Genomic DNA, 22,500 nt, shown 5'->3' with positions numbered 1-22,500 from the left:
CTCTCTCTCTTTCTCTTTCTCCCTCCCTCCCTCCCTCTCTCTCTCTCTCTCCCTCTCTTCTCTCCCTCCCTCCCCAGACACAGTGGTGTAAACACAACACACATCATAATGAACATGTTGATAAACAGGGGCACAAGGGCAGACATGCTGGGGGGCTGCTCATTGGTCCATTCAAAGCTGTGTTCAGTCCATGTGTAGTGTCTTGCCTTGTTTGTAAAAAGGATATGTCCAAACACTGTGGACTTGATGTACTAGGAGAATAGTGCATGTTTCATGCTTTATTTGCACCTTAAAACATGGCATCGTATATACGAACAGACCACACGAGTGAAATTGCATTTTGCAGGGTACAGGACCGCTATCAGGCAAGCTTTCTTACTCATGCATATGCATTTGTGGGAAGTTTTGAGGGAAAAGTGGGAGTATCATTCAATAGCAGCGGTGTTCAGAGCAATTGATTAAGTATTCTGGCACACGTCTGTGTTTTGTGGTGAAACATTTCCACATTTTAAAAGCAGTTGCAATCCAGATTGCAGTCAAATGCACAACTCCGTATAATATGGGAGGGAATGCAATGCACCGACAGCAGTCTGTAGAAAAACATCTCTGAATTCCTGTAGCATAGCAGCTCTTTTCTGCTTCAATTTCGGAGGGGAGATTTTTCCTACCCGAAACTAGAAAGTTGCTAGTTTGGTAAGCGCCTACAGAGGGCCGCTCAGACAATGGCAGAAGTGCCGTTCGTCATGTTATGAGGTTATGTGCCATAAACAAATATTTTGGAAACATTATGTTAGGGTCAAAAAACTGCCAAGGGTGCCTTTAACGGTTTAGGTTTGCATCATCATGTCATCCACTTCCCTTTGTACATCTGCCCCTGTGTGTTGTTAGAATGGTTCAATACGTATTTAAGTGCCGTTTTTAACAGACGCTCAACAATATGAATTTTGCATGCTGGCCATGATTACAGTGTATTAAAGTTAGCAACCCTCCCTAACACACCCTCTCTCTCTCTCTTTCTCATCATCTCTCTCTCCATCTCTCTCTCTCTCACCACCACACCTCATCAGGTGCGCTCGGGGCAGTTCTCCCGTCGGCTGTGGGGCTCCACGCGCCGCATCTCTCAGGTGTCCTCAGGGGAGACGGAGTATAACCCCACCGAGGCCGCTGCAGCGAAGTGAGAGGGACACGGCAGGGCAGAACACACAGGGCAGGGACACGCTGACCACTACCACCACCACCACCACCACCACTACCACCACCGTGCCTTCAGCCCCAGATGCTGCAGACAGGGCCAGCGGTCGTGAGGGGGCCGGGGTCAGGAGAGCCATGAGGACTGTCTCAGGACCTGACCACTGCACCTCTGGACTTCACTGCCGGGGAGAGAGAAACCCTCCTCCCACCACCACCACCACTGTTTTTATATGAGTGAGCTGAGTGAGGGTAAAGGGAACCGAAGCAATTATATTCCAAAGATGCACTTTTTAAATGAAACTCTTTTCCAAAATAGGTGTTTTATGTGGTAGTTATTAATTTGAAAAGAGGCCGTTCCAAAGAATTTTGTTTTTCTCCAGCAGACTCTTCACTTCTGCTGTAGTATTGGTTTGTGTCTGACATTTGGTGAAAGTAAGGGATCTTAAATTCCGTGCATTTGAATGTGTTTTCTGTTTCCTGTGGAGGGGCCTCTGCTGTAGTACCCCAGTACACCACAAGAGGGACACATTAACACAGGAGGCTACCTGGGTTTGCTGTGTGAGCTCAGAGCTGCAAAGTAATAATGATTGTGAACGCGTGTTCATTGGTTTCTGTCGTTTTTTTTTTACTGAAAGTGCAAGATACTGTTATCAATTGCTGCGTGAGATTCTTTGATGCCTTAAATGTAGAGAAAGAGAATGTTCATGTGTGTGTATCAGTTTAATGGGTTGGTTTTCATGCTACTGAGATTATGTTGTATTTATCACTTTTCTTGCTTTTCACACTTTAGTCCACCCATTACTAAGCTTCCACACTAAGCACTGACACACACACACACACACACACACACATATACACATACACACGCACACACACACACACACACACTAAAGCCAAATAATGCCAGTTTTTTACTGTTTATAGCCACACAAACTAACCAGATTTTACACTGCAGATAAATCAATGAGTCGTGCTCTCTCTCTCTCTCTCTCTCTCTCTGTCTCTCTCTCTCTCTCTCTCTTACACACACACACACACTCCTCCTGCCTCTTTTACTCCTGTATCGATGAAGTGCCTTTGCTCTTGTGTTTATTGTTTTTTGTTCACAGTATAATGTGGGCAGTAGAATTCTTCTTTGTTCAATCACTAATGCCACTTTTTCACTTTGCATTTAAAGCCATTCCCGACTAAATCATGAATATCACCGATCAGTTCTAGTAATTCCATAAGACATATTTTTCATATAGAGGCTTTTAACTGCCTGTCTATGAGGGTTAACTTAGATTGTACATCCAGGTTTATGTTTGCTTGTCTAGACAATCTGGAGGTTTTTCCCTGAGAAGTGGAGATAAACTGGATTAAAAGAAGACACTCTGAGTGCACTTTATGTAAACAAAAACATCACACAAACCTCTTTAAGTGTGGGACTAATTATATGTGTGTGTGTTTTAAACCAAACTCACCAAATTCAGAACGAGGTTAAAATATTATCTGCTGAGTAAATACGGATAGTTTAGCTAAATGTCTGCACAACACAACTGGCAAGCTCACACAAGTCCATGTCAGGTTGGAGTGAGACTGTATGGGATGGTTTGGCTAAAGCATGCTCGTGAGGAAGTGGCATGACTGCTCTGCCCCACTACCAAGCTGGTTGAACACTGCTGTAACCATTACTGTACTGATGCTGAAGGCTGCAGATATTTTTTTTTTCCCCCTTGAGCACTGAAATGCTTTGAAGCTGTTTTTATCCTGAGCGAGTGTGAAACAGATGTGTGTGTGTGTGTGTGTGTGTGTGTGTGTGTGTCTAAGCACACATTTGTGTGTATGTGTGTGTGTGTGTGTGTGTGTGTGCCTGCCTGTGTGTATATATATTTGCTTTTGTGTGTGTGTGTGTGTGTGTGTGTGTGTGCGCCACTTGGAGTAAAGGAACACTGGAATGTACTTCCTGCGAAGTGCCTGTGCAGCCAGCGAGCCGTCTGCTTGAATGAGCTGCCACAGCAGGACAGACACATGTTCCCTTCACTCACACAAAAGCCCCGCCATTGTGCCGCACCTTCACTCTCTCCAAGGCTTCGCCATCATGCTAAAGGGAACTGTTTTGGGTGAATGCAATAACGGCCTGAAGCCATGTCTCTCACAGGTGTCCTTATGTGTTTTTAGTCTATCTTTTCAAATCTTCTCCAATGCCATATCGGCCCATGGTTTTCTCGTGGCACACGTATCATTGTTCATCCTTCCAGATGACTTGCTGTAATATTTGTCAATCTTGTTGCGTTATGTCTGTGAATGTAAGTCTATGATCAAATTTTACTTTAAGATTCCAGTGAATATACTGTGTCGCCTGCTGAATTAAAATGGTGTTTTGCTGAGCATGTGCAGACCTGACTTTATTGAAGTCAATAAATGTGTAGAAATGTGACCCAGATCCTGTTGTTGTACTCTGCAGTGATACATTAGGGCATCAGAGACCTTTATGTCTGTCTCTGTGTTGTGGTTATTTGTGTGTCTGTGTGTGTGTGTGTCTTTGTGTGTGTGTGATTCAGCCGTGTGTTGGCACTGTCTAAACACGGAAATACCTCATCATTATGGTAAGCAACACCAGAATGCTATGTAAGGACATTGCACATTCGCTGTCTAATCTTTTCCTGTGCGTGATTTAGCGATAAATGTTTATTGTCGTCACAGTAAGATACTTTTGTTGACGTTATAACAGTTACTCTGTTGCAAAGAGTCAGAATCAGTTATTCTGATGAATGATGCATCTCATGCTTGTCCCTCTCCACCTCTCCTGCACTCTGTGTGAGTTTAAAAGGTCACAGTTACTCCACATTTTATTTAAAAGAGCAGACTCCTTTGATCCCTCAGAGGGCCGAATATCCTGTTACCCCTGCCCCCGTCCTCATAAACACCCCGAGGGGGGCAATTCAGGCGGGCAGTACAGAGGACGAGACGAGGAGGAGAGCATGCTGCAGGAGGTGGGGGTGGGGACCGGGGGTAACTGAACTCTCTGTCACAGAATCCTCTTACTGTTGGGGGGGGGGGGGGATTGACACCTCGTCTTGGATAATAACAAGCATCTCCTGCTTGGTTCTACATACAGTAACCTTCCTCCTGTTGTTTGATCTATCCCTGTCAACCACAACCCTCCTGTCCCACAACAACCCTCTAACTGCCACCCAAACAATCAGAACCCTCAACCCCCAACCCCCTAGACGACTGTACTGCTGTGTTCTCTGGGTCCACTGCTGCTTGCTGAGCGGGGATGCCAACTTTTCCTGCATTCACACTGCCATGGCATGTGCCAAGACACAAACACATACAAGCTCAACACACCCAAACAGATGCTGCAACAAGGAAACATGAGTCTGGTAAAACATTGATCATTATTTGTCTCCTGAAATCTGCAGGCCTACCTGCTCAAATCAGTTCATCACTCTGGGTCCCTGTAGACACATGTACTTGCAGATTGACACATGCATGTTTGAATCATATCTGATTTATGCATTATATAAATTAGATGTGTTGGTTTGTGTATAATTTCATTTCAGCGCTTAGGTGAAGCTCTGTGATCATGTGTCATCACCCGTCAGTACATATCAGTAACCAAGGGTTACAGAAAGACATGTCTCTTAACCTGAACATACTAGGCCACAAAACGCACCGACTGTCTTATCATCTCCCTTGAATAGACTGTCCTAATTTATTATAGGCCTATCTGCAGAAATTAGACAAATCAAGTACTAGGCTACTTTTATGTTAGAAGGTGGAATCTTCAAGAGCTTTGGTGCTTGTTATGATGCACCCTCTCATTAGTATGGGCCGCTGACTACTCCTTGGAGAGAACCTGCACAGGCCTTAGCAACAGGAATTCTCTCTCTTGATGCACTGACGAGTCGATAAAACTACAGACCAATCCTATTGTCACGGTTTTCTTTCAGGTCGGATCAGACCGCAGGTGGTAAACTGAGATTTGGGAAGTGTGCTACTCCACTGTTTTCAAACTGCTCAGAGGCAAGGGCAGGAATTCCCTTCCATTGCATTAAAACTTACTTGCTGCGGCTGTTGATAAAAATTATTATTACTATTATTATTATTCTTTACAATATTATTATTATTACTAATAATGATAATAATAATGATGATGATAATAATACTTATATTGTTGTTGTTTTTATTGTTGTCATTATTATTACTTCATAGTAGCCTTGTCTGAATTGTTTAGCAATTGTAGGGGCCCATTGGCTCCAAGAATTCTCTAGTTTGCGCCATAGCCTAGAGAGCCTGGTGAGCTATTTTGTCCTAAATGATAAAAAATATTCAAAATAATGATGGCAAGTAGGCCTACCTGGTGAAATAAGCTTCAAAGTAAGACTGTTATCAACATGCACTAAGGTCCCTTTCCGGTGCCCCCCCCCCCACCTCCCACCATCCCCTTTTAATTTATAACCCTTTGCAGCATAAAAAGTACCCCCACTGAGCATTTATTGCCCTGTTCAAACATCCAATCGCAGCGCGAGCATTGGGGCACGTGAGGTTTTGGACGTTTGGGGGTTAATTGAGGCTGTAAGCGCCCGTCTACCACTTCATCAGATGACAAGAAAGTGGGCTGAAGAAGTGTTCATCACTCAGTACAAACGTTGAAACGGATTTTGATTTTATTTTTAGTCCATCCTCATATAGGCTACTGAAAGGACCACAGTTATCCGGGACTACAAGCTTCAGAAAGTTTTTCGGCTACTTTTGTCAGTTTGGAGTGGTGACTGGCTCTTTTTTATGATAGCCAGTAGTTACCCGAACAAAACGTTTACGCTTGTCAAAGTAACTTCAGTGACGTGCAAAGAACTGCGGGATAACAGACGGATTGATTCTTTGTTGGCTGGGGAATAGAGAAAAAAAGATGCCACTACTGTGGGTCTGGGCGCTCCTTCTCTTCTCCAAGGTAAGCCTTTTCTTCCCGTTCCAGTCGAGCCCCGTATAGCTTGCGGTAGGCAGTGGGGTTAGAAGTGAGATCTATATGTTACCGAAGGAGTGTTATGCATTACGGCTTACAAGTAGAGAAATAACATGAGTTTAAGAATATTTCCATTTTCTCCTCAAATCACCAAGTGTAGTTCTTCGAAAGATATCACGGATCGATGTAATGCATCGAGTGCATCATAACTTGCCTGCTTTTATTTTGGTCATGCAGCCTTATCTGCACAAAATTATGTTCAAGCAGAGCTATCTTGCTTTGGTCATATTTGAAATCAGTAACAATATTCTCTAGCCTTTTTGTCTGAATAGGTTATTTTTGCTTTGGAGATTCTAGCTTCTACTATTCTTACAATGAATTATTAATAAACCATCAGATATTTTCTGGTTTCTCAGGCCTGCAGTCTCAGCAGTTTTTCTTGTATCGTGCGTCTGAATCCTTAAATAGCCAAGTTTGTCATGTTCTCCTACTTTGGAGTGATTAATACAGACAAATTACAGTTGACTCTCACTTGAAATATAGACCTACGCCTAAGCAAAAGTCTGGTTTAGTTTGTCAACTTGAATCTAAGTGTCTGCCAAGCAGACATTGTTGAAGTTGATGTAATCCTGAACATGAGTTTAGCGTGGGCAATGGCCAATGTTAAGCGAAGCTTCAAACATTTCTATTTCTGCTGGTGTATATTTAATGATTTAAGAGCAAAGGAATGTCCCAGGCTTGAACATATAACTTCAGACGTCTTACAGTCGTACTTTCAGTTACATAGCCCATTCCCATCACAGTTATAGAGCATGCTATTCACTGGTAGTGACACTCATTCCAAATGTCAGTCCCGAATGCAGACCCCGCCACAAGTTGAAGTATTGCTTGGTTCCGAGTATCCGGAGCTCGGTAATTATCGTCATTTTCTCCTGGTTTGTGGAGAGCAGAGTCGCAGCTCAATAACTTGAATTTCCGTGTAGCCACATATAGGCGTTCTGTGAGGAGTCTCACGCTGTATGCCGTAACTCACTCCGTTGGTCACTGTAAAGTTGGCTGCATCAAAGAAGCACTGTAACATGTTCTATTGATTTGCATCCTATGTGCTATGTCTGAAGTGCTCGTGAACACACAGACGCCCGTGCGCGCGCGCACACACACACACGCACTTAAGCACACACACATAGGCCTACTACTTGCCTGACTTCTCATTGTATTTTTACCAGAGTCGGTCTATCACTGTAGACATCTTTAGCATTTTGTTTCTGCTCTGGACCCTGCGGCACTCCTAGCCGCAGTGACCGGCCAGTGTTGGAGGTGATTATAGCCTCTCCAGGGAGAGAGCCAGACCCCTTCCGTCCGTGTAGCACAGTGAGGCCCCCGTCAGTTACAGAGGTGTCCCCAGCACCTGGGTGTGAGGACCAGGGGCCAGAGGGAGCTAAGTGAGCCTCTGTCCCTGCGGCCAGAGCAGATGGGCTTTCATGTGCTCATCATCACTCAGGTTAGACTTCCCCACCCCAACCCCCACCTCCACCCTCCAGAGCCCAGCGGTCTGTCTGACTTGTGCAGCAAATTGCACTCAGCTGGCTAGGCCACTGACAGTTGAGATCCCTTTGAATGCCCAAGGCTCTCTTTGGTGGTCACATATGTGGTGATTGGTCTTTTGGGGCAACACACGGCGGGGTGGTCCGCCTTGGTTCTCCTCTCATGTCTAGTGGATATGTTTTATAATGTGTGCTAAATAGCTTTTGCCCCCTTAGAATAGATAAATAGATATACTTTATTGATCCCCAAGGGGAAATTCAAGGTAGCTTAAGACACCACACACAACATACACTACAACATAAACAGGATGATAAAATAACAAATCCACATGAAAAAGAACAGTAAAAGATACTAAAACAAGGATCCACATGAATGTACTAAGGATGTATTTATGAGGCGCTTGCAGTGACAGGGCTGGGACTGACCCTGTGATTCAGTATGCAGTGGTAAGGTGCTCAATTATTTTATTAATTATAAGGTTCTATCAGACATTTTTGTCAAAATGTAGTTATTGGCATATTCTTATTCTATGACAACTTCATAAGATGAGGGGAGGTGTTTCTTGAAGTTGTATGCATTTTTGAACATAAGATCAAAAGAGGTTTGTTCCACTTATCAAAATAACTATGGATATTGGCTCAATATCTCAGAACTACTCAGAATGCAGATAGAACATTATAATTCCAAAGGGGACAAAATTTGTTCTATACAGTATACTGATTATACCCTCAAAACGTATAGGAGTATGAGAGAAGGTTGATTACGAACTGTCATTTACACACACACACACACACACACACACACACACAGACACACACACACTGTTGCAGGTTGTTAGGTTTCCATTCCCTCCTGCTTTAGATGAGCTCACTCAGTGTGTGTTTTAGAACTGGAATTAGGAGTTAATGTCCCTGAGTCCTTTAGCAAACACACTGGGAAATATGGATGACTACATTTCAATAGTCACATACCTTCTCAAACGGTTGCACTCACAATCTTAATCCGTCTCTTTCATACACTACACAGTGTACTCTCTCTCTCTCTCTTTCTCTCTCTCTATTCCTTCTGACGCTCCAGTTTTAGGGGAACACCACACTATATTTGGGCACTGACAAAGGAAATGCCAGCTGAGTTAGAGAACTGCATCCTGCTGTGAATCTCTCTGTCTATCTGTCTGTCTCTCTCTCTCTTTCTCTCTCTCTCTCTCTCTCTCTCTCTCTCTATCAATCTATCTATCTCTATCTATCAATCTATCTATCTACCTACCTACCATTATCTATCTATCCTCCACACTCTCTTGTTAAGAACAAAAAACTGCTGTCAGATTTGTTTTGTTCTTCTCTTAACCTCTGCATCTTCATCTCTCTGTTCTGTCATGGTCTACTTGCCCCTTTCCCCCACTTCTGCCCCTATCTTCTCCTTATCGCTCCCCAATCTGCCCCCATACTGTTTGTCCAAATCTCAAATTATAGATTAAGATTTCATTCATTCAGATGATAGATGTCTGTTCAACTACTGACGTCTTCTGCTTTCATGTGTCTGATGCCAGCAACAGATATTAACGTAGGAGTGCATTCCATTGAGAGCGGTTAAGATAAGAGAGTCATTATATGAAGTTGGATTGTGAGTATGTGTGAGGTCAAAGAGGTGTTTGAAGTAACAGTATTGTATTCAGCGAGGTGTGTCTGTCTTTGGAGTTTGTCTTGTTTGTGAGAGAGTGATTGTGAGACAGGTTTAAGCATATGAGTTGTGCAGTAACAGGCGACTATGCTGCAAGGCAAAAAGAGAGCTATTTAACTGTCAGCACATCTTGTGTGTGTGTGTGCGCGCGTGTGTGTGCGCGCGCATGTGTGTGTTTGTCTGTGTGGTGTGTGTGTGTGTGTGTGTGTGTGTCTTTGGGGGGAGGGGGGGGGGTTGAATCACTCTGCAGGTCAACACACGCTAGAGCTTCTCCTTCGACAGACATCAGAGAACAAGAGTGGAGAGAGTGAGCGAGAGAAAGAGAGCTCTTAGCATTTAGCTTTCTTTGTAGGAGGTGAGTTGTTAGACATCTGTTTGCTCTTGTCAGCCCCCAGGGGTGTGAGCGCCAGTTGTCTGAAAAGGATAGAAGCAATGCATGTTTAAAATGCCGCAGTCTGGAGGGGTGTATGTGTGGGAGTGTGTGTGTGTGTGTGTGTGAATGGTAGAAGTAGTGGCACTGAATTAAACACACACACACACACACACACACACACACACACACACACACACATTTACAGATATGTTTTGAATGTAATTCCACAAAATAGCATTTACGCATGCCATGTTTGCATATGTCTCATATAATCTATATATATATCAATATTTTCCAATATCTTTCTTCATGGGGGGCCCCTGGTGTCTTGATACCCTCTTTTATTAACAAGAGTTAGACTTGAATGAGCTGTAACCTCCCCCCCCACACACACACACACACACACCAGTCCCTCTCACCTCAGAAGAGTTTCTGGGGAGTCAGACACCCATGCCTCAGGCTGAAAGCTAGTCACACCCACTATCTACACACACATACGCACCCAGACACACACATGCACGCACACACATACATACACACAGAGAGAGAGACATTCTCCACACAAACAACCACACTCATTTACTCCGGTTCTGAGTAATTATTTTCTCTTGGTGAAAAAAAGTGTCAGTGCTGGTAATTAGCCTTTGGTCATTTTGCAACAAACATGTTATTAATTATTCTGTTGGAAGAAGAATGGACCAGTTTGACTTTTGTTTTTGAGGGGTACACGGTACACTATTTTAGGCCTTGAGAACATTCATACAACACACACACACACACTCAATGTCAGCAAGAAGGCTAACCATCTAGCTTTAGTGAGAAAAATTGGCTTGGTAAAAATTATAGAGGAGGGAGGGAGAGAAAAATTCCAGTCTGTAGTTTTGCCAATAAAAAGCATGCATATAACTAAACCTGAATAACTCTTATTGCGAGGGTGCGAGAGAGAGAGAGAGAGAGAGAGAGAGAGAGGAGGGCAGACTAATCTAGATCTGTGGATCTATGCTGATACAGGGACTGATAGCAGCAAGCTGTTGAGTTGCTAATGGCTCTTTGATCCCCTTGTGAGGAGCGCTTCTCAGGACGTCTGGGCCATTGTTCTCACCATTCACACTCTCGTCTCATATGCAGGCCCGCAAAGCACTGTCCTGTCAAAGCCATAAAAGATGCACTGCAGTCAATAAAATGCAAAAGTAAATAGGCCTTTGTGTTGACATGAGGGTATAAGCTTTGTAGAAGGCTTTGTAGACCCCAGTGATAATAATGTGTATTTCATTTATGCTGGCTTTTGGGAAGGCACGATTGCAGCATTTACGGCAGTACTGTAAAGCTGATGTTATTTGCAACTATGTTGCACTGCAGGGCCATGCTTGACCAGCAGCTCCCTGAGATCTCCGTCTGTAGCTTTAAGGAACACTATGAAGGCTTATTTACTAAGAATCCTAAACACATTCAAATACAAAGTACATTTGTTGTTTGTATTTACATGAAACAAAAGACTTTGTGTAAATTACCGGTATAGCTAATCCCATGCTCGTTTGAAGCACTGAGGCCATGGGCCACCAGAGCTGTCCAGTCACACATCTGGACTTCCAGGATTGTTCTTGTGCAGTTTGCCCCAGCTGAAGGCAGTTGTGATTCTTGATGCTTGACTGATCATGTTTGTTTGTGCTAGGTGGCTGTGGGCGATATCTGTGTCAGCCAGAGGTACACAGATGCTGGCGAGTGCTGTAAGGTGTGCCCCCCTGGAACGCGAGTGGCCGTCGAGTGTGGCGAAGACAACACACAGTGTGAGCCATGCCAGCAGGGTGAGTATACTAGTGTACCTGTGTAATAGCAGTCCGCTACATACACACACTCAGTTCAGTTCTATTAGTTTATATATACTGACTTGTTTTTATTGTGGCCTATTATACATGTAACTGTTAACATGTTTTGTTTCCTTTTGAAACCTGGTGATTTTATACTTTTTTTTTATGTTTTTGCCTGGTTTTAGAAAAGAGCTCTTTAGATAGGTTATTGTTATTATTAGTTTGGTACTTGTGGAGTTCTCCCATTGACTTTGTTTATCAATACTGTTCTAGTACAAAATGTTTGAAAGATTATACAGATGAAAATACAATTGTGCTTTTGTGTAGTCTCTAGACATAAATAGTTTTTTAATTTTATTGAATAGAATTGGCTTTTTAGAGAACTACTCTGTGTACAGGCCACTGTGCTTGGAGGTCATCCTATTCTGTGAAGTATTGATTGTTAACCTGTTTGTATACAAATGTCTCAGGTTTGACTTTCAGCTCCTCTGAGGACTCGCGGCAGTGCCTCACGTGTGCCAGGTGTCCGCGTGGCGCCCCCCTGATGGCCGCCTGCTCCGCCACCCAAGATACCGTGTGCGACTGCGGCCCCACCGCCTACCTGTGGCGCGAGGGGGACAACGTCACGCTTGCCCTGTGTGCCGGGTGCTCAAAGTGCTCGCTTGGGCAGGGGCTGGTGCAAAAGTGCAGCGAACACGGGGACACGGTGTGCGAGGAGTGCCCGGCGGGCACGGCCTTCAACGAGGAGTCCAGTCACGGCAAGGCCTGCTCACCATGCACGCAGTGCAAGCCAAACGAAGTGGAGATCCGGGCCTGTGAGCCTTTTGCCGATGCCCTCTGCATGGGTGAGTGCACACTGTCTGTGTGTGTGTGTGTGTGTGTGTGTCTGTCTGTGCATCAGTGTGTGGTGTGTGTGTGTGTGTGTGTGTGTGTGTGTATCTCTGCGTGTCTGTGTGTGTGTGTGTGTGTATGAGAGAGTCTTGATCTGAATACATATGCAGGGAAGTGTGTCTAGGGGAGAGGGAGAGAGGAGGTAGATACATGTGGCCTGCAGCTGCAGCCTCTAGTTCCCAAAACTCTCTCTCTCTCTCTCTTTCTCACACACACACACACACACAGAGAGAGAGAGAGAGAGAGAGGGAAAACCTTTGGCACTAATACGATGGTCATCATACTCATACATCATGCTTGACCCTTGTGTTAGTCTGCGGGGCGTGGAGTGGACTGGAGAGTGCTCTCTGATGTGCTCCAAATAGCTCAGGCCCTCAGCCAGGGGTCTCTAAGGTCACGACCACTCCTGCAGAGGTCATGGCACCAAAGGCCATCAACCAGCCTACATGAGTTCCCAAATGGGAAGGGATGTAAGGTCAAACTCGGATTTAGAGAGGGGGAAAGGAATTAAAAGAGCAAGTTAGCTGCTGCGACATTCTACAGATATTTAAAAATAAGAACCTTGCAAATCTCTCTTGTCACATTCACAAAAGCTCCAGATCCCTCCAGAGATGAGAGCCTTTTTTTCTCTCTTCAAAACACGTCCTTTACTTTTTTTGCCATATTTTCATGTGGGATGTGTTTATGGGTTGCTGTGGTGCAGGGCTAGAAAATTAAAAGCTCTTTCAGTCCTCACACATATGAGAAGATCTCTCCAACAGCCTTGGGGGGAGGGAGGGCAGGGGTGGAGCATGACATTTTTTTTTTTTTTGAAATGTTGATTTGACGTTGTTGACGTTTTATGGCTTCAAGCTGACGATTGTGAGGGAAGGGAAAACGATTTTGGACCAGGATGACGGCAGAAGTCACATTTCAACGGAAAAATATCAAATTCCCCAGGCAATATTGATTTGTCAGACAACCAGAATATACTGTTGATGGATTTTAGACTGATGGATTTGTCTGTTGAGCCGAGATTTAAAAGCCCAAATAAAACCCAGTGCTCTTCTGCTTGCCTCTCTCCCAGACAAACAGCTCCACATCAACAGTCGGCCGGTGTTCTCCGACGGCACCCGCGCCTCCTCAGCAGGGACGAGTCCTCAGCCCCCCCAGTCGGGCGATCCCCGACTCACCCCTCACGAGGAGGAGCGTGGCGGCAGCAACATCCTGGTGTACGTGTCCGTGCTGGCGGCCGTAGTGTTGGGCCTGCTGCTCTATGTGGCCTACAAATGGTGAGTGTGTGCATCAGGGGGACAGGCTGCAGGACGCAGCTGTGAAATAGGCTGGAGACAGAGCAGCAACAACAGGCCTGAAGGAGTAGATGTAACAGTTCAAAATTGTATACACATTATTCATTTTTATTCAGCAATGTCAGCATTGTCAGCATTTTTGAAGGACTGTTGCTTTGGTAAAAAAAAATTGTTGGAGAGATCAATCTTAAAGGGACATTAAAATTCTAGTTATGACAAGTTTATTTATTGCACACTGCTCAGAAACATTTTAGGTCAAGCTATCAATTTTATTGAAATGTGTTTGAAGGTCATTGTTTCTTTCCCTAAATCTATCACAAACAATGGTACTTCTGTGGTAACTGTAAGTAGCTGAGTGTGATTCACTCTCACTGAATTTGCCTGATTTTCATTTCTATGGGTGGAGATTGGCTCTGCACTTTTGCTTTGAAGTGCCATACAATCACTCTGTGGAACAAGTTCAAGAACAAAGTGCTGGGAACTAGTTGTGAAGAAACAGAATACTTGGAACTCAGACACAGAGCATGCACTGTGATTAAGATTGTCAAGGTCAAAGCTGGTTGACGTTTCATGTTTGCACCAGAATTCAAGTCTTTTAAAAAAGAGTCAGATCCTTCCTGCTTCACGCGTGAGCGTCCGACACATTGTTCTTTAGAACCAGCTCTGCTTTTTCTTCTTCCTTTCAAAACCACCTGCATGATGTGGAGGCACTGGCCATATGAAGCACCCACTCCGACTCTTTCACTTCCAGTGCTCTCACTCTGAGCTGTTGTGGTACAGCTTGGGTAAACAATAGCTTAGTTCAAGCCAAAATGGAAGATATTGTTTATTCACATGACATGACCATATAAACCCTTGACGCGACTGTGGTGTTTTTCCTGGCTGGTTTGTGAAGTTTGTGTGGGATACCCTTATGTTGACTGTTTATGCTTGAGCTGACCATGGACCTCTGTCTATGTGTGTGTGTGTGTGTGTGTGTGTGTGTGTGCGCGCGCGTTGCAGCTGGAGGTCTTGCCAGCAGAAGCAGGCCCTTGGGAAGGCCCGTGCGGCCGCCGAGCTCAACAACGCCCCCGAGGGAGAGAAGCTGCACAGTGACAGCGGCGTCTTCCTAGACTCCCACAGCTTTCAGGATACGCAGCCCAGCAAAGGTCAGAGGTCAAACAGGCCCAAAGCACTCCTAAATACATCTATATATATGTCCCTCATGTACTTTTTTATTACTCTGACTTAAAGCGTAAAGCTGTTCATATTCTTTTTGATTCTATTTAATCTAAATGCACAGGACACACACACACACACACACACACTCAGAGAAACAGAGAAGCATGCGCGCACACACACGCACGCACACACACACACACACACACACACACACCCACTCAGAGAAACACGCACACGCACACACACACACACACACACACACACACACACACACACACACACACACACTAACAGAGGTACCCACTAACTCAGGCTGCTCTCTCTTCCCTCACAGGCAGCAAGAGAGACAGCAAGCAGGACAGCCGCCTGTATGTGAACCTGCCGCCGCACCGCAAGGAGGAGGTGGAGCGGGGCCTGGGCGATGGGTCAGCACGGGCCGGCTGGAGAGCGCTGGCCGAGGCGCTGGGCTACGAGCAGGAGCGCGCCGACCTCTTTGGGCGCGGCGAGGACCCGGTGCGCACGCTGCTGAGCGACTGGGCCCAGCAGGAGGGCGCCACGCTGGGCCTGCTGTGCTCCGCGCTGGTGCGCATCGAAAGGCCCGACGTGGTCGCTACGCTGACCAGCCCCGCGCAGGGCGTGTCTGTGGTGTGAGGCACCGCTCGCTTTGAAGCAGCCAGCCCCCGAAACACACACACACACACACACACACACACACACACACACACACACACACACACACACACACACACACACACACACATACACAAATACAGACTCTTCGGTGGGGTCATCTAAGCGCAGCCTTCAAAGAGACATTTGTTTGCTCTTCATGCCAAGAGTTGTGGTGGTCCCGCTGTTGTCTCCCAGCATGGCGGCTGCAGCCCTGAGATGAACGCGAGATGGACACCAGGTGCCTTTCCTGTTTGTCGCCGGCCGGCTCCCGGCACCCAGCAGCCTGCTATTTATTTTCTGCCACGTCTGGAGCAGATTTATGACCAGGACTGCAGAGCAAGAGAACACACCAAAGACTGAAACGTGCCTACAGACGCTCCTTCCTTTGGGAAGTTATGTAGCAATGGTCCAAAGTGAATTATGTAAAAGCTTTCAAAGTTAAGCATTCTGTGTTTTTCTATGCATAAATATTCACATTTGTTTTATACCTGTGTACATAGTATTAATAAATAATTAACTACAAGAACTTCTTTTTACTTAAAGTTATATGTGTTTAGCAGAGAATAGATGTTTGAGCACAGAACCACAGCTAGGCACTGGGGCAGCCTGTGTGAGGGGGGAGTTTATGGGTTTATGTGCCCCAGCCACCCAGTAACCAGGCTCTCCATCCCTGGGCCCAAACCACCCAGTAACCAGGCTCTCCATCCCTGGGCCCAAACCACCCAGTAACCAGGCTCTCCATCCCTGGCTCCAGCCCCCCAGCAATCAAGCTCTCCACCCCTTTTCATCTGGGATGACTAGTGCTGCGTGGCGACGGCATCACTCAACTGGCTTTGTGTTCACAGCTCGGTTGTTTGACTGATGCGCCGTATTTTTCTGGGGGGGGGGCTTTGATTTCTGGGGCTCTCCCTTGATGGGGCGCCACATGATGACTAATATGCCTTTGTGTCATGCTGGCGTAACCTCAGACTAACCCAGGACTCAGCCACAAAGTTCTGTCCATGTACTATTGTCATAAATCAGCCATTGCTTCATATCCATGTTAAATGAAATGCCTTTATGTTTATAAATGTCTTTAGCCTATTTTCATATAATAAAAGCAATAGATGATTGTGTTTGGTATGAATGCATGAGTGACTCCATCAATTGTTGCTGCAACATTCTAGCATGCACAGTAAACCAATTCATCTGCTAGTGGTGTATGCATCATCCAAGCCCATTTGTTTTTTGTTAAGTTTTTCTTCACGGGAATAATCACCAAATCCCATAACCATAACCATCATATATTACTCAGCTTCCAGTCAGCTAAACAAGTCTCTTTCAATATACAGTAATGGGAACACTTTCCAGGCTTTTCTTTGGTCAATTTTAAATATTGTTACGGAGACAAATAACTGTAAGCCTTTCATCATGTTCTGAACAACAGTGCTCCTAAATTCTCAAGGACAGAATAAACATGAATAAACATTAAGTTCTCCTAAAATCTCAAGGACAGAATAAACATGGCCTAAATGCACTAGTTATGATTTATAGATATTAAAAGTGTCCAGTGGATCTTTTCCCACATCCTGAACAGGACATTCAGAAACAATATAAACATGATGGTCTTATAACCATGATAGGCAATACTTGCGCTGCTGAATTATGGACATATTGTAGTCTTTCTCTTTACCTCAGTTATACCAGATAGAGGTACTTGTTGGCAGATAGGTACTCAGGGCTGTTTGTATGAAATGTGAAATCAGTGAATCAAGATGCTTTACGTGTATGTTGCTGGCTATCTAGTATGTAAATCAAGTTAAAGTAGCCAAGTTGTTTGTTATCCAAGATACATGCTTGAGATGTAGGTTCAATCTACATAACCATGATTTGTTTCTTTAGTTATTTGGGAGTTGTTTCTGCACTCTCTAAATAACCCTTTGTTTCGCGTAAGATGATGCTTGTAGACAAAGTATGTCTAAATAAGACATTTAGTGCAAGGGCCATAGAATGACTGAAACGCAACATTTGGTAAGAGGTTCTCCACCGCGGCCCTTTCCAGCATTTTCCTCGCCCCTCCCTCCGCTGCATGTTCCCGCTCCCCCTCAGCTCCTCTCTAAGTGCAATGAACAATCTGTTAATGATTTCTGGGCCGGCTCTGGTCTTAAGTGGGACCAGGCGTGCTGCTGGGATCGGGGCGGCGCTGCATGCCGTCACGCATTCCAGCCGGCGCTGCTTCTGCTGTGGTCTGTGCGGCGCGGCCCGGAGCCCAGCGGAGCCTGTGCCAGACCCGCCGAGGAGGGGCGGGGTGTGTGTGTGTGTGTGTGTGAGAGTGTGTGTGTGTGTGGGGGGGGTGACGACTCATGACTGGGAGATGCGCTCCCTGGTGGCAGTCGCTGGAGACCAGGGACAGCTCCACCGCTTCTAATGGCACTCACAGCACAGGCAGTGTTGGAGAGCACATGCGAGTGGAGACCCTGGCAAAGCCTGAAACCGGTACCAGGCATGACCCAGACCTGGTCAAGACCAATGCAAGGCCTAAGCATTGTTACACTGAACATGAATGTGTTCTGATGTCTATGGTTGAGACAAGGCTTGGGTTTTAGTCCAGAACAATTTTGGAACATTACATGCAAATATACAAGAGCACTATGCAACACAGCCATATTGCTCTGCTCTAAGATCTTTGATTACATGTATATAACACTTAAGACTAGATCACGACATCACTTAGCACTTGAGTAAAAGAAAAAAAAAAAGAAACAAAGGAGCCCTTTTTTTAATAAAACAATTTATTTGAATTTAAAACGTTTTTACACTCAGTATGACAATGTGGTTGCACAATACTTACAAGTAGAGAGGGTCGGACTGTACATAAAAAACCCATGAGGAACAGAACAGAAATGCACAGCCCTCCTTCAAACCCAAAGGAAAACAAAACAATTAAACTAAAATAAAAACAAACCCCCACTAACTGAGAAAAAAAGCGCATTGGAATCATGTTGATCAAACTCATGAGAAGAGATTCCGGAGATCGCCTCTGTCCCCACACCCCTTGTTTCCTGGTTTGGGAATACTTACAGCTATTTACATGTTTAAATTGTGGACCAACAGTCCTTTTACAAAGTCTTTGCTTATTTAAATGCTTCTCAAAAACTATTTCTCAGTATATTCACATAGAAAGCAATATAATACATGAATTTGAAATGGACTTAAATGCAATTATTAGAGGTGGGGACAGAGCTAGCTATAAATGATGAGGGGACACCAGTCCAATAACTGGAAGCCCTGGTGGTGTATCCAGTGCGTTTGCAGCTTGGTTTGTGTGAGTGTGTGTGTGTGTGTGTGTGTGTGTGTGTGTGTGTGTGCGTAGTTTATCAGGTGTGACATTTAAGGTAAGTCAGCAGTCCATCTTCTAGGATTCCTCTCCAGGAAATTGCAAAGACATTAAAAACAGATAAACCACTCATTCAATGTAAAAATGGCAAGAGCTTGGACATTTAAAAAAAAAAAAGAACAATGCTACATGTCCAACCTCCAGGGAGAGAGAGAGAGAGAGAGAAAGAGGTGGAGCAGGAGGGCTGAGGAGAAGAGTGAGGTGGGGAGAGGAGAGGGGGAGTGGGGTGGCATGGCGTGGTGAGGAGAGGACGGGGGACAGGGACGGCCATTGCCACCCCTCACCTCACCCTGGGCATGACCATGCCAGCTGAGTAAAAGCCATTAAAAGAACCCCATTTCCAGCCTGGATGAGTCAGCTAGCTTGTGTGGAACAAACTGCAGGCCTAGGAGCCCAGTGACAGTGGACAGTGCCTCAGAAGTTAAACAAAAAAGAGCTACACGACAAGGCATCCTCACTGCCAGAGCTGCGGAGACACAGAATCCCACGGAAGGGGAGTCGTGACCACCTCTGGTTTACCCAGCGCTGCAGACAGGAGTGTGTGGTGGTGCTGGTGGTGGTGGGGACTTGGTGTGTGTGTGTGTGTGTGTATATATATATATATATATATATATATATATTTGGGGTGCAGCAACATGACCCTGGATGCCCTTGTCCCTACTCACCACATGTGGTTTCAACCTTCATGGGCTGCTTGCCTCACTCGAACACCCACCCGAGAGAGAGAGAGAGAGAGGGGGGGGGAGAGGGAGAGGGGGGAGAGAGAAAGCGAGAGAGAGAGAGAGAGAGAGAGAGAGAGAGAGAGAGAGAGAGAGAGAGAAAGAAAGAAAGAGAGAGAAAATAACACACACCCAGCCAAGAGAAAGCACCAGAGAAAGAGAACCTAAAAACTCTGTGGCTGGGAGGTTGGGGAGGATGGTGGTGGTGGAAAAACCCTCCAATGGAAAGAGAACGTGGAAGGGGGAGGGTTGGTTGGGAGAGGGGGTGGGAGTAGGCCATTTCCATTCTTCTGTTTTTTCCTATTTCTGTTTACTTTTGTTTTTTTTCCCCCTCTCCTCTTCTCTCTAGATCATGTTTTTTTTTTTTTTAAAAGCAGTCTTTACTGCAGGCCTGGCAACCTTTAAAATGTAACAGGAGGAGAGGACGAGATGAGGAGAGAGAAGGAGCCAGAGCAGGAGGACAGTAGTTAAAAACCCCGAGGAGCCGATGGAGGCGCGCTCCCCAGGACGCACGGCAGGAGACGGAAAAACAAAAGGAAATAAAAACAAAAAAGAAAGAAGAGTAAAAAGCCATCCATGATGGGGAAGAGAAATCATATTAGCACCCCTGTGTGCCATGATGAGCACATCAGTTTTTTTTTTTGTTGTTGTTGTTTTCTTCAGTGATCCTTCGCCCGCCGGTGACGATCGACGGCGAGTGAGCGAGTCCGTGTGGACAGAGTCTTCGGAGGAGAGCCTCTGCGCTCTGGTGAGGCCACCTGCCTCTCCTTCATACCACAACACACACACACACACACACACACACGCATCTGAGGACAGACTGGGCGGAGGAGGGGGGAGGAGTGGGCAGTAGGGGGAAAACGTCTCGTTCGTCCTCCGTCCAGACCTCCTCTGTCTCCTCCCTCCATCCCCGCTTGCGTTTGGCGTGTGTGAGACGAGAGTGGCCCATCGGTGTGTGTTTGTGTTTCTATGCTCTTTTCATTTTTTAAAAAACATCAACACGATGAGAGGTCCACCCTTCCCTTAGTCCATCTCGGTGTCCTCCTTGGGGCGGTAGACGGTGCCGAACTTCTGCATGTACTTCTTGATGTACTCCTTGGTCTTGTGTTTGACGTTCTCGTTGCACTCCAGGTCCTCAGGGTTCTTGCACGACTTCAGCTCCTTGTTCATCACTCCGTGGGTCAGCTGCGGACAGAGGAAGGAGGGGAGAAAAGAACCGACTCAGAACCAACTCGCAACCTATTCAGAACCAAATACAACTGAGGTGACGCATCGCAAGGCAGGCATTTGTATTGACTTGTGAAACAACTTCATTCAACTTTTTCAAGCTAGGAATAGCTGAACTTGCCATCACTAACATTACCAAGGTCAAGCCTGTAATTATTAATGGTCAACATGAATTTTGGACTAGTCCGACATTTTCCAGGTGGAATTTTCCACAAAGCCCCATGTCAGCTCTAACATTACAGTATGTGCTGCTTGGCTCCCCGCACCCGCACGTGTGCTGCTCTGCACGGAGAGGGGCCTAACTGTCCGGTGTGGCGTGCGCGTCCCTGCGGTTCACCAGAGGGACCGAGCTTTAGGAACGAGTCAGCCAGCTGACTGACAGAGGCAGGCTGGCCTCTTTCATTTTAGGGTTTACAGATGAGAGACAAACACAAATATGGTCGTGAAAAAGGATCAAAAATGATAGCCCAAGGGCTTGAAGGCAATATGAATTTTACTGTTTTAAAGCAAAAAATGTGCTGCTTAATCTTTCTCCTTAACCTTCTGTCGTGCACTTTAGTCCTCATTTGATTATCTGACATGTAATGTTTTTTGTAAAGAAAGTAACTACTAAATATAGTCGTACGAAAGAGTATAAAAAGTATAAAAATCAATGAGAGAAACATGTTCTCATCTTATCTTTCATCTCCTGTAGCTTGTAGTATATTTCTGTCAGAAGAGCACAGCATGAATTAGAGTAGAATACGTGTGACTGCCCGTACCTTCCTGGCCAGGTGTTTGAAGTCCTCGGTGTTGCTGATGCGGCCCAGCTTGCAGTCTGGTTTGCGGTAGGGATTCAGACACTGCACAATGAACTGGGACATCTGAAGGAACGAATTATGGAAAGACATGGAGTTCATTTTGGGAAGAAAGCTGGATAAAGCATATGCCAGTACACTAAACAAGATAGCATCTCAGCCTCTAGTCTAATCCATTCCTGCTTTCCTACACCCCTCCCTCCCCCTCCCTTGTTGTTTATAAAAGATTTGACCAGTCTCCATGGACATTCAATTTCACTGCTGGCTTTCCACTTCAGTGGACACACCCTTGGGCGTACTACATTGCTGTACCAAAAGAAGTAGTGCTGATATGGGAGTGTGGTGACAGGCAGTGTAGGGACTCACCTCTTTGCGGAAGACCTCCTTGCTTTTCTTGGCAAGCTCACTGGAAGTGTCTGCCTCGGCCGTTTTGGTGGAGAACTGAGGATGCAAGAGTGAGAAAATCTCTTCAACGACGAGCTATTTCCTCTTTCCCAAACTAATCATTGCAAACAAGAAGCCAGAGGCTAAAGGACATGAATAGAAAAGCTTAAAAGGAAACGCTTACTTAAAGGAAATTCACTTAGAGCCACTCGGTCAAGGACACCATTAGAATGTGTATCTGCAATGGATAGCACTAAAACTGCCCTTCCCCTGTCGATGGGAGCCCAATCTCATTGGCCAGATGAAGACTCGTTCGTAGCTGACCCAACACTACCCACACTAAACAGGCTAACAGCGTTAGCACCTCAATGGATGGCCACCAGCCAACCTGAGCCACTGTGCCAACCTCAAACTAAAGTATACAGCTCGACTATAA

At 45.5% G+C, this 22,500-nt stretch overlaps 3 protein-coding genes across 6 annotated transcripts in view; 2 read left to right on the top strand and 1 right to left on the bottom strand.

Annotated features, from left to right (window-relative positions):
• Positions 1–3,560, top strand: part of nbeal2 (neurobeachin-like 2) — a 56,894-nt gene extending 53,334 nt beyond the window's left edge. For all 4 annotated transcript variants that reach the window (XM_076266001.1, XM_076265999.1, XM_076265998.1 and 1 more), the window contains one exon: positions 1,068–3,560. In XM_076266001.1, the coding sequence (XP_076122116.1) occupies positions 1,068–1,178 (111 nt within the window). In that variant the 3' untranslated portion in view covers positions 1,179–3,560. The remainder of the gene's footprint in view (positions 1–1,067) is intronic.
• Positions 3,561–5,788: 2,228 nt separating this feature from the next.
• Positions 5,789–16,678, top strand: nradd (neurotrophin receptor associated death domain). The gene is made up of 6 exons (XM_076267044.1): positions 5,789–6,130; positions 11,413–11,545; positions 12,019–12,393; positions 13,506–13,710; positions 14,731–14,876; positions 15,224–16,678. The coding sequence occupies exons 1-6, from the start codon at positions 6,089–6,091 to the stop codon at positions 15,538–15,540; spliced, it is 1,218 nt and encodes a 405-aa protein (XP_076123159.1). The 5' UTR covers positions 5,789–6,088; the 3' UTR covers positions 15,541–16,678.
• A 3,045-nt stretch (positions 16,679–19,723) lies between these two features.
• The window catches only part of setd2 (SET domain containing 2, histone lysine methyltransferase), a 20,829-nt gene continuing 18,052 nt past the window's right edge, over positions 19,724–22,500 (bottom strand). Inside the window, exons 21-23 of the mRNA XM_076265995.1 lie at positions 22,047–22,121; positions 21,645–21,746; positions 19,724–20,841 (exon numbers count right to left, since the gene is read on the bottom strand). Coding sequence (XP_076122110.1) covers positions 20,680–20,841; positions 21,645–21,746; positions 22,047–22,121 — 339 coding nt within the window. The 3' untranslated portion in view covers positions 19,724–20,679. The remainder of the gene's footprint in view (positions 20,842–21,644; positions 21,747–22,046; positions 22,122–22,500) is intronic.

Source organism: Alosa pseudoharengus, unplaced genomic scaffold, assembly GCF_046254945.1.
Source record: "Alosa pseudoharengus isolate Yale_2024_CS ecotype anadromous, Long Island Sound unplaced genomic scaffold, YU_APseudo_1.1 YU_APseudo_1.1_scf_4, whole genome shotgun sequence".
Classification (NCBI taxonomy): domain Eukaryota; kingdom Metazoa; phylum Chordata; class Actinopteri; order Clupeiformes; family Clupeidae; genus Alosa; species Alosa pseudoharengus.
This window is presented reverse-complemented; position numbering and strand designations above follow the sequence as displayed.